At 36.3% G+C, this 18,270-nt stretch overlaps 2 protein-coding genes across 3 annotated transcripts; both read left to right on the top strand.

Annotated features, from left to right (window-relative positions):
* Positions 1–654: 654 nt before the first annotated feature.
* Positions 655–4,406, top strand: LOC130938422 (multiple organellar RNA editing factor 3, mitochondrial). Of its 2 annotated transcripts, none has more exons than XM_057867155.1 (5): positions 655–1,091; positions 2,754–3,253; positions 3,340–3,437; positions 3,767–3,832; positions 3,948–4,406. In XM_057867155.1, the coding sequence occupies exons 2-5, from the start codon at positions 2,877–2,879 to the stop codon at positions 4,178–4,180; spliced, it is 774 nt and encodes a 257-aa protein (XP_057723138.1). In that variant the 5' UTR covers positions 655–1,091; positions 2,754–2,876; the 3' UTR covers positions 4,181–4,406. The 2 variants fall into 2 exon arrangements, with proteins under 2 accessions (XP_057723138.1, XP_057723137.1); XM_057867154.1 differs by having other exon boundaries at positions 2,701–3,253.
* An 877-nt stretch (positions 4,407–5,283) lies between these two features.
* On the top strand, positions 5,284–8,178 carry LOC130969899 (uncharacterized). The gene is made up of 2 exons (XM_057895812.1): positions 5,284–6,798; positions 7,392–8,178. The coding sequence occupies exons 1-2, from the start codon at positions 5,467–5,469 to the stop codon at positions 7,563–7,565; spliced, it is 1,506 nt and encodes a 501-aa protein (XP_057751795.1). The 5' UTR covers positions 5,284–5,466; the 3' UTR covers positions 7,566–8,178.
* The last annotated feature ends 10,092 nt before the right edge of the window (positions 8,179–18,270 follow it).

The following is an 18,270-nucleotide window of genomic DNA, read 5'->3' as shown; positions in this document are numbered from 1 at the left end:
GCACTCAAGGTCGCCGTCACCCTCCCTGCCATCGTCTTTGCCGGCGTCAGAAGCAAAGGGAACCAGTCAACCAGCGTCTGAGGTCGTTGTCATCTTCTACTCTTGTTGCTGTCGTCAGTTGGTTAGCTTCTTCCCTGTTCTTTCTTTTTTTTCAATTTCATTGAATCATTGTTGTAAATCATCAATTCACTGATTTGTAGTTACTGGTGGTCGAATTTGTTGCTCTGTTGCTGAAATAATAACTTCCTCAAATTTTTTGTTACTGTATACCTGTATTGACTGAATTTTTTTTTTGGTGACTACCTGTATTGACTGATTTGATTCTTATATAGGTGCTATTGATTTGGTATAATTAGTTGAATTTAGTTTTTAATTAGGCTTCAATTGCCTTGTTGACAATAGATACAGTATGTTTTTGCCAATGTTTTAAAAACCGGACCGGATTGGCCGATCGGACCAATTTAACCGCGAATCGGCAATATTAACGATTCGGTCAGACATGTAAAAAGGCAATAAAAAACCGGTAATAAACCGTTGAACCAGACAAGAACCGGTCGGTCGGACCGAACCGGAACCCGGCCGGTTTACACAAAAAACGGAAGCTCCTTCGTTTCTTACTCCCTTTCTCGTTTCTCCCTTCCTTTCTTTCATTTAGAAAGATTAGAAAGAAATCACACAAACCCTAGCACTGTAAGCCTACACCACCGCCGCAAGGAGTGGAATACTGCCGCCGTCCGTCGCACTCAAAGTTCGCCATCCGTCATCTATCTTCCCTCGTGCTCCAAGTCTTCAACCCCTGTTCGCTGTCACCGATCGCGGCTGCTTCCTCGAGCTCGGCGTCCGTCGTCTTTGTCTGCTCAGCCGTCCTTCCGTCGTCGTTTGTTTGCCGTTCACGTTCACGTCTTCGTTCAGCTGTCGTCTTCGTTCGCGTTCTTCGCCGTTCACGTTCGCTCGGCGTTCACCGTTCGCGTTCACTCGCTGTTCACCGTTCGAGTTCGCGTTCGTCTGGAAGCCACGTTGCTCCGCTTCAAACTCTGCGACCAACCCGCGCGCTCCACCCAGCCGTCGACGAACTGCTCTCTTTTGTCGCCGTGAGTTCCCTAAACCCGCCACCAGACAATACACTCACACAACACCAATACTCTTCTTCAAACTCTGCATCTTCTGATTTCTATTACAATAAGTAATTATATGATTTGGAAGTGGTTTGGATTTTTTCATAGACTGAATAAAGTTACAATAGTTATGTTCTCTTCTCTGTCACATTGAAATTAAGCTTTGAATTCTCTTATTTCGTTTTAATTCTCAACATGTTTGATGAAATGCTTTAACCATATTTCTGGTTGGTTTTATAATTTCTAGCTTTTAGAAACTTAGTAAGTTGATTGCATGTGAAATTAGAATAATTGGATCATAGTAATTAAGAAATTTTAGCTGCACAAATAACATCTTTGTAGAAAACATATAGCATGATGATTCCACTTGCATAAGTGTTCTTCTGGTAGATTTTAATTGTTATTGTGAACTTGTTAATTTGCTAATTGTTCTTGTGTTCTTTTGTTACTTTTAATTTTTTTTTTTTTTTTGTTGTGATTTTCTGTTCTTGAACTTGTTAAGTTGATAATTTGCTAAATTGTTGGGCTGCTGTTGTTTTAATTTGCCAAATTGTTAGATTGCTGCGACTTAATTTGTTGGATTTTCAATTTAGGTCATGTTCTTGTTTATTTGCTAAATTGTTGTTGTGTATTTATTGTTTATTTGCTGGATATTGGTAATCATTGTCTTTGAGATTATTTACTATGCAGGTTTAGTGTCATCACTGTTTTGGAATGTTTTATAATATACTAATGTTTGTTGCTGTTTTGTAATTGCTGGTTGCAGGTTTAGTGTGATTATTGGTTAATGTTTTGTAATGTTTGGTGCTGAATGCTGATTGGTTGTTTATTTTGACTTGGGTAAAGAGACTTATGGTCATTTTTTCCTACCTTATACCAATTCAAATTATTATTTTCAGAGGATGAGCACTTATTTATGTATCTTGAGAAACTGTCTTTGTGTGTTATGAGCATTTGGTGAAGCTTTTATTGTACCTATTCAAAGTTTAGTTTCACCAAATGGTCTTCAAAGCAACTCATCCAAAATGCTGCTGCACAAACCCAAGTCTATTGTCTCTTAAAGCCTGTATGCACCTTCATTTGGTGAAAGCCTTTCTAGCACTAGTCCATTACCAACTTTGTTATTAATAATGTTATCAAATTTATTTATCCAAGTACTATGTTTATTTTTTAGTTGGATTTATGATAACTCATTTGATATTCTTCCTATTCTTGTCAGATATTTCTTTTAACATTGTGTACTGATGAGGAATTGTATTTCATTAGAAAAATTTCATACTACCCTATACCCTCAACTTAATACTTGCATATTTATAATTTATTATTCTATTCTAAACCGGTTTTTCCGGTTGAATCACTGGTTGGACCAGTGACTAGAACGGTTTGATGACCGGTCCGGTTCTCAGAACCTTGGTTTTCGCACTTTCTTTGCTTTGTGTTTGTGTTGCTATGCGTCACACAGAGATTATTATTTCAGATTCTTGTTATTGATTTTGGATTTGATGATGATTATAAGATATGAGATGTGTGATCTTGTTGCTTTCGATTGTTGTCACTCTGAATGAAATGAATATTTTGTTGTTAGATTAACGATAGGGTTTAAAGAGATTCTTCCTTTAATTATTTGGGTTGACAAAGTGGCCCAACGGCCCAAGGGTCCAAGAGAACAAAAAGAGGAATACAAAAAAAATCACCCCTTCCTTAGGCCGGAGCAAGGAACAGCAACATCCGCCGTGTCACGGATCAGGTTACTGGAGGCAAATGGCGTACTGGAACGCCCGGCGCATCCTAGCATCTACGCTCTCACGGGCTCTCTCTTCGTCTTCCTTTGCACCTGCAACCATTTCTCGATCTCGTTCTCGCTTGCCATTTGCTCTGTGTGCCGCCAAACAAACCCTACTGGTTCCTGATTGTGCGAGGCTCCACGGGGTTCGGACCAAATCGTCGGGTTCGGGTTACTCGCCGCTGAACGATCCCTCTCCCAATTGGAGCAACCGTCCTCCCAAGGAGACTATTCTTCTCGATGGCTGCGACTACGAGCATTGGCTCATCGTCATGGAGTTCCCCGAGAATCCCAAACCCTCCGAACAACAAATGGTTGATGCCTATGTCAAAACACTAGCTCAAGTTCTTGGAAGGTCCTTCTTTCTCAATCTCAATGCCTAATTTGCTTCTTTTTTCTTTCCTCCTGTTTTGATTTTTGAGTTTTCTGCTAACTATGTAGTGAGGAAGAGGCTAAGAAGAAGATATACTCTGTTTCCACTACTACATATACTGGTTTTGGCGCCCTCATTTCCGAAGAGCTTTCTTACAAAGTTAAAGGTAGGTTTTTACCGCTACTTTCTTTCTGATTCCTCTTCCCATCAGCCCTTGTCTTTCATTAATGCCGAAGCTTATTAGATTTGTTTTCATTACTTGCATGTGTTAAATTCTGATTTGCAAAGCATTTTTGATATCATAATTGCTTTGTATTCAAAAGACTTCTCAAATTATTTCTGTGATGTTTAAATACCTTTTGGAGTTAGGGCACAAGTATCATACTATATATATAATCAGAATTGGTGTTTCACATTTATTTGCCTGTCATTCACTCTGTATAATTGTGTGTTGTAAAATATGCTTAACTATTGCTATTTTTCCTGCCTTAATAGAGTTACCTGGAGTTCTTTGGGTGCTGCCGGATTCATATCTTGATGTTCCCAACAAGGACTATGGAGGTGAGTTTTGGACCCTGACATAATCAACATGTAATTTGATTGTTTGATCATTTTTTCTTTTTCTTTTTTTTTTAATTGATATTGGTTGTTTTGATCATGTAACATGAATTTTCAGGTGACTTATTTGTTGATGGGAAAGTGATTCCAAGGCCGCAGTATAGATATTCTGAGAGGCAACCAACTAGGAGCAGACCTCGGCCACGGCATGACAGGCGTCGTGAAACAATGCAGGTTGAAAGGAGAGACCCTGTTCAAAGACAAGACTGGAACCAAAGTCAGGGAGGACCTATGCAGCAATCGACTCCAATGAACAGTCAAAACTCTCCTTCTGGTGGACCAAAATGTTAAACATGATCTCTGCTTGACAAATTTCCCCCATAGTTATAGTGGAGAATTCTGATTTAAGTTCTGAATCTGCGGCATGTTGTATGTCCATGGTTTTTTGTTTGGAAATGACTCTGCCTGAACTTGGACATCATATGATTAGAATCTTTAGTATCATTATGATGATGTGATATCCAATTCAGATCGTTTACTATTAAATTGATAAACTTTTGGTTGATTGTACTTAGTATTCAAAGTCTCGCAGCATGGATCCTTAGTAATCTGGTTACTTTTTGCCAGAGACAAAGCAGTTCGCCTTTTGGGATACTGATTGTTTTACATATTTGTGTCTGTAGCCTTTTTATCTGGTCAAGTGTGAAATCCAAGTGTATATGTGTCTTGGTGAGTTTTGATTATGACCAAGAGGAGTTCTTTGTTTATTTTGTTGGAGAATACTAGGTAAACAATGACTATCTTGAACAACATGAACAACCACCAATCACACTACATCATAATTTAATGTTACTAATTAAATTTAAGATTAATTTACTCTTTTAACTCTATTAATTCACATTGTTTAAACATTATTCAAAAATGTTGTTAGTTACTTATACTTTTTCTATTTTGTTTAAAGTTTTGTTACTAGCAGCTGGCTAAGTCTATAACCAACAATTAAGCACCATTAGATAATAACGGAGCCAAGGGATTGCTCAGATATTTGCTTCAATAATTTCCTCCGACCTTGGGCTTGGAGTGACGTAATTGAAGATTGTTTATTTCGAATCTATGGTAAAATGACTAGCAAAACAAGTTGAAGTGGAGAGACGCATGCGGCATTGTGAATTTTGTAAATCTCTGCTCTAGACTGAAAAACGGAAATATATTGTGAATCACTGAATCCCATTGACATCCAATATTTGGAAAATAAAATAAAATATCAAAATCAATTGAATAACTGAATAGGCAATGTTATTTATCCAATCTGTTGTCATGTTATTTGAGACCAAGCATAGATACGGTGTGTGTATCATATGATCATATCACATTACCGGATGTCTGAAATTAATATAAAGATAAAAAATAATACAAAAAAGGGTGTGTTAATCTGATCTTACAAACAATAAAACGGATCTATCTCCTTAGAGTAATATTAAAACTCAAAAGAGGAAGCGAGTTCAGACAAGCGTTTCATCATCATAACGATCATTCAACAAACAACCGCAACCTGCTCTATCTTGAAATCAAAAACAACAAAAAGAAGGGTTTCCTTCTCTCACTCAATCATCATATCAGATCCCAACAACGCAGATATGAATTCCAACCAAAACAAGTCATCCCCTCTTTCACTCAACAACTACAATTTCGATTTCGATCTCGGCATCGGATCCAATCGCCCCAAATCCCTCAACGACCAGAAAACCCCCAATTCCTCCGCCCCTTCTTACTCCTCCTATTCTTATTCCTCCACCGCCACTTCCTCTTCCCAACCGAGGCCCTCCTGGCAACCCAACAAACCCTCATGGTCCCACAAGCCCGTCTCCGCTCCTGCCACTCAGACTGGGTTGCCCGGTGGTCCCCCTTCCATGGTCGGTGACATCTTCGGCAAGTCATGGGGTTCCACCCAACCTTCCGCTTCTGCCTCCGCCTCCGCCTCCACCGTCGGCATCGCTAACAAAAACCCTAACCTTTTCGGAGACCTGGTCACCTCTGCGCTTGGCCAAGGTCCCAGGAGCTCTTCCAATGTTCCTCTCAAAAACGCAACCCCTGCTTCCAAGCCTTCAGCTCCCGCCACTTCCACCTTTTCCATGGGAAAAATGGAAGATTCTTTGCCCAAAACTGCTAACACCGCACAGAGTAGTACAAATTGGGGATCTTCTGCCAATTTAGGGGGTTCTAGTACCGGGAATGGTGGTACCAGTATGAATTCCAACAGAAGCCCGAATCTTGGGGGTCCTTCATTAAGCACTATGGGTGTTGGTGGTTCAGCTGGTAGTGGATTCAGTTCCAGTAACAATGATCCGTTTAGTTCTCTGTCTGGTATTGGATCAAAGCAATCTGGTGCTGCTAGTCTTAATTCAGCTGCTAAATCCCAAAAGAATGATTTGGGGGATGATGGTTTTGGAGATTTTCAGAATGCTTACAAGCCAACCTCTGCAGCTTCTGTTAATGTTGGAATTGACATTGATTTTGGTGGATCTGCCACCTCGAATCAGACCCCAGTCCAGGGATCTGCTGCTGGTGCTGATCCAATGGACATGTTTTTCTCATCTTCCTCAGCATCTGCTGGAGGCACTGCTGCGGCTACGTCTCAAGGATTTGGAGGACAGGCATCTGCAGAAGTGGAAGATTGGGGTCTGGATTCTGAGTTTGGTGGAGGAGGGCATGATGTGGGTGGCACAACCACTGAGCTTGAAGGGCTTCCCCCACCTCCTGCCGGGGTGTCTGGTGCCGCTGCCAAAAACAAGGGGATGGACAATTACAAGCAGGGCCAGTTTGCTGATGCTATCAAGTGGCTTTCCTGGGCCGTCATCCTTCTGGAGAAAGCCGGGGATAACGCAGGCTCTGTGGAGGTTTTGTCATGCAGGGCTTCCTGTTACAAAGAAGTTGGGGAGTATAAGAAGGCAGTGGCAGATTGTACAAAGGTATACTTAGGCCTGTAGTATTACTTTGTGTTTAGAGTTTGAATTATATAGTAGTTGTTAGATCTATAAATGTAGCTTTTTGAATCACTAATAGTGTGTTTAGTTTCCCTTCCCATATGGAATTCCAAACCATTAGTTTAGCTGAACTGCAAAAGACAAGCTTTAGTCCATTAATTCTCCAAATCGCAAACTAAACGCATGCTAAGTATCTGCTGACTTATGTAATTGAATGTTGTTTCTTGTTGTAGAAATGAATTAGCCGCCACAATATGGTATGGTATGGTATGCTATTGGCAAACTTATTTGCTAATGAAAAGAATGTCTCATTAGATCTATTTGGCTTACAATATGAGATCTTTTCCTGGCTTATAATGTCATATCTTTGTTGAGACCATAGGTAGCATGTGTATTGAGTTCAGCTATTGACTGTTGTAGTTGGGAGAGGTTAGGATTTCCCTGTACATTTAGGTTGGCTCCACGCTGAATTGCTGCTATGAGCCTATGACTTCTAGGATGAATCAAACCACACCAATTTCTTGATCACCATTTATTTTCAAGCAAGTGTTTTCATCTTTATGTTGTTTTGTTTGCAGGTTCTAGAAAATGATGAGAAAAATGTGTCAGTCCTTGTACAGCGTGCTCTCTTGTATGAGAGTATGGAGAAGTACAGACTTGGTGCTGAAGACCTGAGGACAGTGCTAAAGATTGATCCTGGGAACAGAGTTGCCAGAAGTACCGTTCACCGATTGGCTAAGATGGCCGATTAGTGATGATTTTTTCTCCTTTCATCCAATTTTTACAATATATAGGTCTATCTATACCTACACCTTTACCCCCGGTAGCCATGATTGTCAGGGGGTTCATACGTATGAACTGCTTTTTTTATTTCTGGTTAGCCTTCATATGCATTTCTCTGTGTCCTTTATTTCGTTCTGGCTATCTCACGAGATTAATTTTCTCGTTTTCTTCAGAGACATAAACAGCTAAACGTAATGTGAGTTTCCATATTCTTTTCCTATTTATGTTGTCCCAAGTGTTTAGATTGTTTGCATGTTATGAAAGTGTTTATTGGTTGCACTTTCGTTATTGAGTACCCTTGACGAATTCTTTTGGATATAAAGAATCAACCTTACGCCATGCTCCCTCACCCCTTGAAGTCATCTATGGAACTGAGATTTGTTCTGGGTTGTTATAATATATGTAAAGGATTTTTTGGCTCTAGAAGTTCATGAGAATTTTATATAGGCTTCGTTATTGTTCTGCAGCATTCTTTCTTTTCTATACGTGATGTGTGCGCACTAATCAGTAATCACATCAATTCTCTATTCCCTTCTCCAAAGAATATTTATACAAATAAATATCCAATTCAATCTCTATCTATATTCTCGACGGATACTACTATCTCTGAATAAAAGAATGACAATGCATTTCATAATCGTTCATACTAGAAAATATATGGGTCTTTCATCCTGTAAATGGTTTGAGACCACTTTTGTCATTTTTTATTTGGTAAAATACCACTATGTTTTTGAAGATAATATGCTCTTTAGTTACTTACTTGCGGAATATTATCATATGCAATTGACTTTTCTTCAATAAGGTTACCGGTTTTTCGATTCACCATACCGAACGCTAAAACTGGAAGGTAAGAAAAATCCCTAATAGGCTAATACACAACGGAAAAGTCCCTACCAAAAACAATTCATTAGTTACCATTGTTGCTGTTTATATCAATCTTTGCATACAAAGGGTGTGTAATCCTCCCAATTGGGAGTAAATTCCCATTTTTGTCTCTCAGATTCGAACGATTACTTATTTTGGTTCTCGAAATTTAAAATTTCTTATAGTGGTCTCTCAGATTCAGGTGCAGGCACCAATTTGGTCTCTCGATCTTTTCTGGTGATGAATCAGTAAAACAGAGTGCTAAAGTGGCAAAATCTTATCATGTTGGACTCTCTAACAATTAGATGACATGACTATATATTTGATTTTGGATCTCATTTAGTCCCTAGAATCTTACATTTTTCTTCTTCTTCTTCCTCCTACTCTACACCGTCGTTCTCCAATTCTCCCCTCGCTTCCCGTTCTCTACTTCCTTGTCTCCCACCCGATCTTTTTCCCATAGTAATATGATTCTTGCTTGCTGCAGCACCTTCTTTCCTTGCTTAGTGCATTTCATTTGTTTTATTTTTAGGTGGAACTAGCTTACTTTGATAATGGAGGCATTCTTCCGTACGTGATAAAGAATCTCATCAAGTAGTGAAGTCATTGTTAATGGAAAATTCTAAAGCCGGTTGCTGTTGCACGCTTTTCAGTTTTCATGTTGTAAAACGTGTGATAATAAATTTCCAATAAATTGGAAAACATCCCTTAAGAAGGGATGTAATTTTTTACTTCCTTCTCAAGTGTTTATTAGTTACTCGGCTTGTAAACGGTTACTGTATTGAGTTTATTGTCTTAATTTTTGTGTCATAATTCTGCCCATTGAAAAAGAATGGGGGATAATCATATTCATTAAAGCAAAATAGAGATTTAATTTTTTGCTAATAATTCTTAAAGATATTTATTTTTGATTGGATTATCCGAAGTATAGGCACTCTTATTTCTTTTTTTTTTTTTCTTGAAGGAAGGAGCTCATCACAAAAAGTGGAGCAAGGAGAGTATCAAGAAAATAAACAAGAAAAAATGTAATCAAACTAACCAACCTAACCATAAATATTTTTCTGTCATCTCCGGCATTGCCATCAACAACTAAAGGGATCAGCACCTAACCACTCAGTGAAGCTTTGGAAGGACAAAATTATAATCTTCTTAGCTCCTTTTTCTTTATTCTGAAAAATCCTTCGGTTTCGTTCCAACCAAATGTTCCACATAATCGCACAAAAGCACACCATCCACCTCTTGCGCTCCTCCTTTCTATTTGATACCTCAGTCCAACTCTGAAAGTGCTCCTTCACTGTACCCGGGCAAGTCCATTGTAACCCAACATAAGATATCCAAACACACCACACCTGTTAAGTAAAACTACAACCAAGAAACAAGTGGTAATCATTTTCATCGCCTCTGTTACATAATACACAAAGAGTATCTTGTTGGCTAATAATCTCTAGTCGACGCAGTCTCGCCTTTGTATTGACCCTGCCAATCAATCCAAACCAAACAAATAACTCCATTCTAGGAGGGACAAGTCCTTTCCAAATCGACCTAGTAAAGCTGCAACTTGATATATCCTCCGGAACCATTTCCACCTGCAACACCTGCACAAATGAGTTGGTTATCATATTTTCACACAACTCTATCCTCTCTCCCAAATGCAAGTTTGACTAATCTCAAAGTATTATGAAGCTGATTCACTAAATCCAACTCCCATTGGAATAGTTCTCTCCTCCATTGGAAGTTCCATATTCAAACTAACCCATCACAAAACTCACAATCCCCTATCACTGATCCTCTTTGGTTTGAAACAAAGAAGAACCTTGGAAATCGATCTTTCAAAGAACCTCCACTAATCCAGACATCCTCCCAAAACCGAGTATGTCTCCCATTTCCCACCTCTATAGCCAAACTAGTAATCATCTTCTGCCTAACTTCTTGATCCTTGAACTGAAATTGACATATATCCTTCCACAGACCCCCCCGGAACAGGTAATTTCTGAGAGGATAGGAACTCATTTGGATTCAAGTTATTACAGGAGCATACCACATTCTTCCACAACGGACACTCTTCCTTAGAGAATAGCCACCACTACTTAAACAAAAGGGTTGTATTACGTATCATAACATCTCCAACTTCCAACCCGCCTAACTTTTTAGGAGTCTGCATCACTTTCCACTTCACCAAGGCCATACCAGGCCTTCCATCCTCCTTACTTCATAGAAAACTTCTTTGCAAAGAAATCAGTACAGCCTTTGGCATCTTATAAAGGCTCAAATAATAAATCGGAAGGCTAATCAACACAGATTTGATAAGCACCAACATACCGACTTTATTGAGCGCCTTGGCTTTCCAGAGGCTAAGCTTCTCCTCTACTTTGTCTATTATCGGCTTTCACGTCTTAACCAGCCTTGGATTCGCTCCTAAAGATATGCCCAGATATTTAACTGGAAGGGAGTCTTGCTTGCAACCTAAGACACTGCATATACACTGCACCCACTGCTCATCACAGTTAATAGGAATTAAACTCGACTTCTCAAAACTAATACTTAAACCTGACATCAATTCAAAGCACCGAAGCAACCTCTTGTAATTCTTGATGGTCTCATCATTAGGAGGGCAGAACAAAATAGTATTGTCAGCAAACTGGAGATGCGACAACTCAATCTAATCTCTTCCAACCAACAATGGAGATAAGCGCCCATTTCTAACTGCTTCTTCAAGCATTCTATGTAAGGCATCAACAACGAGTACGAATAAGAACGGAGATCAAGGATCACCTTGTCACAGGCCCATTTCCATCTTGAACGGCTTAGAAGGCGAGCCATTTATCAATATTGACATAGAGCACGAACTCACACACTCCATAACCATGCTCTCAATCTCTGTCCAAATCCCATCTTCTGCAGCACAAGGTCTACGAACTTCCACTTTACTCTGTCATATGCTTTCTGGAAGTCTAACTTTATTATCGCAGCTTCCATCTTCCTCATTTTGAAAATTGATCAAGAACCCCACCGAAAAAATGAAATAATCAACAAAGATATATTACTATGGGAAAAGGAGAACTCGTGTCAGAAAAAGGGAAGAAGCGCAGCAGAAAAGGCGAAGAAAAAGAGTAAGTCAAGGAAAAAGGAATGAATCGGGTGAGAGATAAAGTAGAAACGGAGAAGCGAGAGGAGAAGGATGGCGCAGAGTAAGAGGAAGAAGAAAAGGAAGAAAAAGTTAGGGTTTTAGGGACTAAATAGGATCCAAAATCAAATGTTGTCATGTTACCTAATTGTTGGAGAGTCCAACGTGTCAAGATTTTGCTACCTCAGCACTCTATTTGCTGACTCATTGTCAGAAAAGATCGAGAAACCAAATTAGCACCCGAACCTGAATCTGAGAGACCACTATAAAAATTTTGAATTTCGAAGACTAAAATGAGTTATCACGCAAATTTCAGAAACTAAAATAAATGGAAATTTACTCTTTGGTGTTCTAGATATAATAAGCCACTATTACTCCAATCCAAAACCCGTTCCTATCTCTTGCTACGCTGTGATTCCACTACTTTTACTATGATTCCATTAATTACCGATGCGTCATGGGCTCATGGTATGATTCAAAAATCAAAATGTGCAAATATGAAAAAAGAAAAAATATCAAGATCAAGATCAATCTTTTTCAATAAACTATTGGTAATAATTAGGGGTGTTTGTGGTGCAGTTTAGATCGATTTTGAGTTAAAAACTCATCCGATCTGAATATTAATTTTACTTGTTGTGCGGTTTGGATTGGATCTTTTTAAAAAAAAAATCGATCCGATCCGATCCAATTTCAAGCGATTTGGATTTGATTATATTTACGATTTTGTAAATTAAAAAAATTAAATACATATAACAAGTCTCAACATCAAATTTTAAATAATCTACAATGATATAACAAGTCTTAACAATATCTTAAAAAGTTCAGCTATAACATAATAATAGAATTAAAATTATAGGTTAGTTAAAATAAATAAATAAATAATATTTTGAACATAAAATATTTATTAAATAATAATAATATATGAATAATATAAAAATGTATAACAAATTGAACATGTTATAAGTATAATTGTAAATATAGTAATAAAATAATAATATTATAGCACATTGCGGTTTGGATTGGATTGAATCGGTTATGAAAAGTATATCCAAAATCTGATCTGATCCAGCGGTTTGTAAAAAATAGAATCTAATCAAATCTGAATTAATGCGGTTTTAATCGATTTTCGATTTAGATTGGATTGGATGAACAGTTTAATTTAGATCGGATAGGATGAACGGTTTAATTTAGATTGGTTTGAATTTGAACACCCCTATTTAAAATTAATAATTTATTACTAATTGAATTATCATATTCTAATTTGTTCTGTTAATAATATTCTAATTGTTCTTATTTTTATGTTAATTTCTATTCAATTATCACTTCTTAGTTTTATTTGGCTTTATGTCATCAACTCGTTCCATGACAAAGTATATTGTTTTTCTTAGTGTTCTCCTAATTTTCTGCAAGTGCTTAAAAATTATCTAAGAATTTATTAGAATCTAGAATTGTTATTTAGCCAAACAAAATTATTAATTGTTAGAATTAATTTTCATCCCCTGCAATAATCTATATAACTTATCACTGATTATGGTCAAATTTATTATTTTAAATTGAGTTTTATTATTAACAAAGATAAAGATAATTTAAATATTTTATTCTTATATATTTAGCATTTGCTTAAGTATTTTAAAAATATATAAATTTTTTTTAAGTTATAGAAAAATAAATTATAGGTAATTTGAACCTAAGAATAATTATATTATAATGATATAATGTCAAAAGTTGGTTATGAGTAAGTTGACGTTAAAATTAAGAGAAAAAGATGTATAAATAAGTTTCTAATTTTTTTAATTTGAAGATAAATAAAATTAGTGACTTATTGAAAATATAAAATTATTTCTTATTTTTTAAAATGTAAGACATTTAAGTTCTTCGAGTCCAAAATATATGAAGACAAATAAATCTTCTATAGAAACTAAAATGTTTCACATATTAAAAAGTGAAGGACGTTTTTATATTTTCAATTAGTCATAACATTTTTTTTATCTTCGAATCAAAAGGTTTCTAAAAATAATAAGAATTACTTTTCGACACATCAAAACTAGAAAAGCTCATTAACATAGACCTTAGAAGCAAGGTTCTAAAAATCAATTCAAATCGGCCGATTAAACCAGTCAAATTGTAAACCGATAAAAAAAACAAATCGATAAAATGCTAAAATTGAGAATTTGAAAAACCACCGTTAGATCATTGAACCGGTCAAAAATTGATCGATCGAACCGAACTGAAACCTGGCGATTTTTGCCATTAGAAAAAAACGTCGTTTCGCTCCTTAAAAAAAAACAAGAAACCAGCTTCGTAACTCTAATCCCCTTTTGGCTCTTTCACTCAACCACTCACTACCAAGTACCAACTAGCCAGCAGCAGTCCAGCAGAAGTGTAAAACCAGGCATCGCCGTCACTGTCGCACCACCGCCGTGCAGCCACCGAGCGGGTGTTGCAAGGATAGGGACGTAGTGACGTACGGTTTTGCAATCGCATAGCGCGACAATGGCGGTTTCGGGATGGCACTGCACCCTAATGGCGGTGCTGGACGGTGGCGCGACAGAGAATGTTGTACAAAATATAAGAGGGAAAGACAACATATAACACCCTAGTATACTGAGCTTTACGTCTAGAATGTAAATCAAAGATGATGAGGTGCTACGACCTCTAAAAATAAAATACGTAAATAGATATGTATGAAGAATAGTATAACTAGGAGCTTGGGAGAAAGGTTGAACAAAACAAGACCGAAAACGCGTCATACTCTAAAGGCTATTGGATAAAAGGTTTATACAGAAAATCAAGGAGACAAGTATATAAACAGAATTTCAAAAAATAAATATATAAGCAAGCTCTAATCTCCACCTGCAGTACCCCAACAGCCAAGCATGGCAAATCGCAGCCACCATCGATGCAGTACCTGCACCACAACCACACATCATCACCAATAACCAACAAACAAAAAGGAAGAAATCAAAACAAAAACATGTAACAGTCTTTGTTGTGTATATGGTATGAGAAGATGACAAAATCTTATATTTGTGTAGTGGTTTCAAGGCACGATTAGATCGCTTTCTTTAGAGAGATATTTGTCCCCACACTTAGTTGCTATAGGGTTGATGACAATACTCTCCCAGGATACAATGAAACCTAAGAATTTCTTAATTAGCAATAGTAAGAAATTCTCAACTCTCTTGAACAAAAAAATCTCTTAATAGTAGTGTAAATTATACACTTAGTACTTCATATCTGAAATAGTGGATAAGGACTTATTTATACATATTGCACGTAGCAATTATGATTAGTTACGTATACAAATAGTTGTGTCATTTTTATTGCCAATAGATACAATGTTTTGAACATATACAACTCTTAAAGAGTTGTGTCCCTTTAGCCAATAGACACTATATTTTGAACATACACAATCCTTAAAAAGTTGTGTCCCTTCAACCAAATGGTACAAAACGGTTAGTAACCATTTATTAATATTAATAATAATATTAATAATATTAATAATATTAATTAATCAAATTTGTAAATACCCTTCAATCCCCCACTATTTATAAAATTTAAATGTCATACAAGTATATGCATAAAGAATGTGTCACTAAGATTAAATATTCTTTTAGTGTAAATTTTAAAGTTCTAACGAAGTAATAGGTGTCTAATCGATTAAACCTATACTCCATATGCTAGTACCAAAAATCACACACATTACTTATACCCTCCAAGTTCAAGGGTTTACAATTTTAAGCACTTATATGGCCTTGTGCTCATCCTGGTTTCATGAATATTTATGAGAATAAAACCTCTAAAATTCTCGATTAGAGCGGCACCACTCTTATATTCATATAGGTGGAATCTTTTGATAGATAATATTATCATTCCATTAAGAGTTTAAACTCACCCTCCTAATTTATTGTAAATATCACTAAATCCTATACCTTAGTGCTCCAATTGCTAAATAACTTGTTATTACCCATTAAACCTTGAAACTAGTGGTCTACTAGAATAAGGTTGGGTTCCCATCATTTAGCAATAATAGGTTTTAATCCCATTTTAGCAGTAGTTTCTTTGATTTTATCCCTTGACAAACCTTTAGTCAAAGGGTCTGCTAAATTTTCTTGAGATCTTACATAAGTGATAGTAATTACACCATCATCTATTAGTTGCCTCACAAATTCATGTCTCAAACTTATATGTCTAGACTTTCCATTATAAACCTTATTATATGCTCGAGACATGGTTGATTCACTATCACAGAAGATTGAAATGGCTGTCGTCTGCTGTGGCCACAGCTTTATATCATATAACAAATTTCTTAACCATTCCGCTTCTTTACCTGCGGCTGATAAAGCTACAAACTCAACCTCCATAGTAGAATGTGTAATACATGTTTGTTTCTTTGAGGCCCAACTTATTGCTCCACCACCTATGGTGAAAATCCATCTTGAAGTGGATTTGTTATCACTAAGATTTGTAATCCAACTTGCGTCGGAATAACCTTCTAAAACTGCGGGATAATCACTATAATGTAATCCCAAATTTATGGTTTTCTTGAGATAACCAAGAACTCTTGTTATAGCTTTCCAATGTTGATTGCTAGGCTTTCCTGTAAACCTTGATAGTTTGCACACAGCAAATGCTATATCAGGTCTAGTACAATGCATTGCATACATTAAACTTCCTATAGCACTAGCATATTCTAATTGTGCTATAGGTCTTCCCATGTTTCCTTCTAATTTAAGATTAGGATCATACGGCGTATTGTATTCTTTAATTGTGAGATGATCAAACTTTTCCAATACCTTTTTAATATAATGAGATTGACTTAAAGTAAAGCCAACTTCATTCTTATGCACCTTTATGCCTAATATTGTATCAACTTCATTCAAATCCTTCATCTTGAATTTAGAAGTTAGATACTCCTTCGTTATACGAATTCCTTCTAAATTTGTTCCGATGATTAACATATCATCAACATATAAACAAATGATTACTCCATAATCTTTAGTAAATTTTGAGTAAATACATTTATCCACACTATTATATGAGAAGCCATTTGATAACACCACTGAATCAAACTTCTCATGCCATTGTTTAGGCGCTTGTTTTAGCCCATACAAAGACTTAATTAATTTGCAAACTTTCTTTTCATTTCCGGGTAGCACATAGCCTTCCGGTTGCTCCATATAAATTTCTTCATTAAGGTCTCCATTTAGAAAAGCCGTTTTAACATCCATTTGATGTATATGAAGCTTATGTATGAATGCTAATGCTATAAGAGCCCTAATAGAAGTCATTCTTGCCACAGGTGCGTAGGTATCAAAATAGTCTAGACCTTCTTGTTGCCTAAACCCCTTGGCCACTAACCTTGCTTTAAAGGTTTGTAATGAACCATCAGTATTATACTTTTTTTTTTAAATACCCACTTACATCCTATAGGCTTTGATCCTGGAGGCAAATCAACCAAGACCTAAGTATTGTTAGATAATATTGAGTTCATTTCATCATTTATTGCTTCTTTCTAAAAAGCAGAATCCCTTGAAGCCATAGCCTCTTTGAATGTTTGAGGATCACCCTCTATGTTCATAACGATGGGAATCTTGTTTGTTACAAAATTCCTAGTTCCTTCTACCAAAAAGGTGATAGCCTGAGAAGAAATAAAATCTGGACCCAAGTCCTTTTCTTTTCTTACTCTCAAGCTTTTCCTTGGTTCAATAAACTCTTTGTCGCTTAGACGTTTATTATTTTGATTATTTATTTCTTGTGAAATATTAGTATCATTTTGGGGATACTCTGAATTAGAAGTTGAATCATTGATAAATTTATTTTCAATAAATTCTACTTCTCTTGATTCAACAACTACATTAGACACTAAGTCTAATATTCTATATGCTTTAGAATTTTGAGCATATCCTATAAAAGTGCCTTTTATGGCTCTTGGCCCCAATTTGGTTCTCTTTTGATTAGGAACTCGATAAAAGGCTAAACACCCCCACACTTTAAGATAATTTAAATTAGGTTTCCTTCCTTTCCAAATTTCATAAGGAGAAACCTTTCTATGTCTTGATGGTATCCTATTATGGATATGACATGATGTCAATAATGCTTCACCCCACAAATTGTAAGGCAATTTCGCATTTAGTAACATTGAATTAACCATATCCACTAAGGTACGGTTCTTTCTTTCCGCCAAACCATTTTGTTGCGGAGTATATGGAGCGGAAGATTCATGCACAATACCATGTAATTCACAAAAGTGATCAAATTCATTAGAAAAATATTCTCCACCTCGATCACTACGAAGAACTTTTATTTTCTTATCATGCATATTTTCTACTTCCATTTTATATTTCTTAAACATTTCAAAAGCTTCATCTTTATTTCTAAGCAAATACACATAAGTAAATCTAGAACAATCATCAATGAAGGTTATAAAGTATCTTTTTCCTCCTCTAGTAATATTGCCATTTAGCTCACAAATATCACTATGAATCAATTCTAATAAATGTGTATTTCTTTCAACCTTAGGAAAAGGTTTCTTAGTAATTTTGGATTGTATGCAAATATCACATTTCTTATTAAAATCCTTGTTACTAAGATCAATATAGTTATTCTTTTGCATATATTCAATTGATTTGTAATTTAAGTGTGCTAATCTACTATGCCATAAATCACAAGAATCAACAACATAC

Source organism: Arachis stenosperma, chromosome 1, assembly GCF_014773155.1.
Source record: "Arachis stenosperma cultivar V10309 chromosome 1, arast.V10309.gnm1.PFL2, whole genome shotgun sequence".
Taxonomy (NCBI): Eukaryota; Viridiplantae; Streptophyta; class Magnoliopsida; order Fabales; family Fabaceae; genus Arachis; species Arachis stenosperma.
Note: the sequence above shows the minus strand (reverse complement) of the source record. Positions and strands in the feature narration are given on the sequence as shown.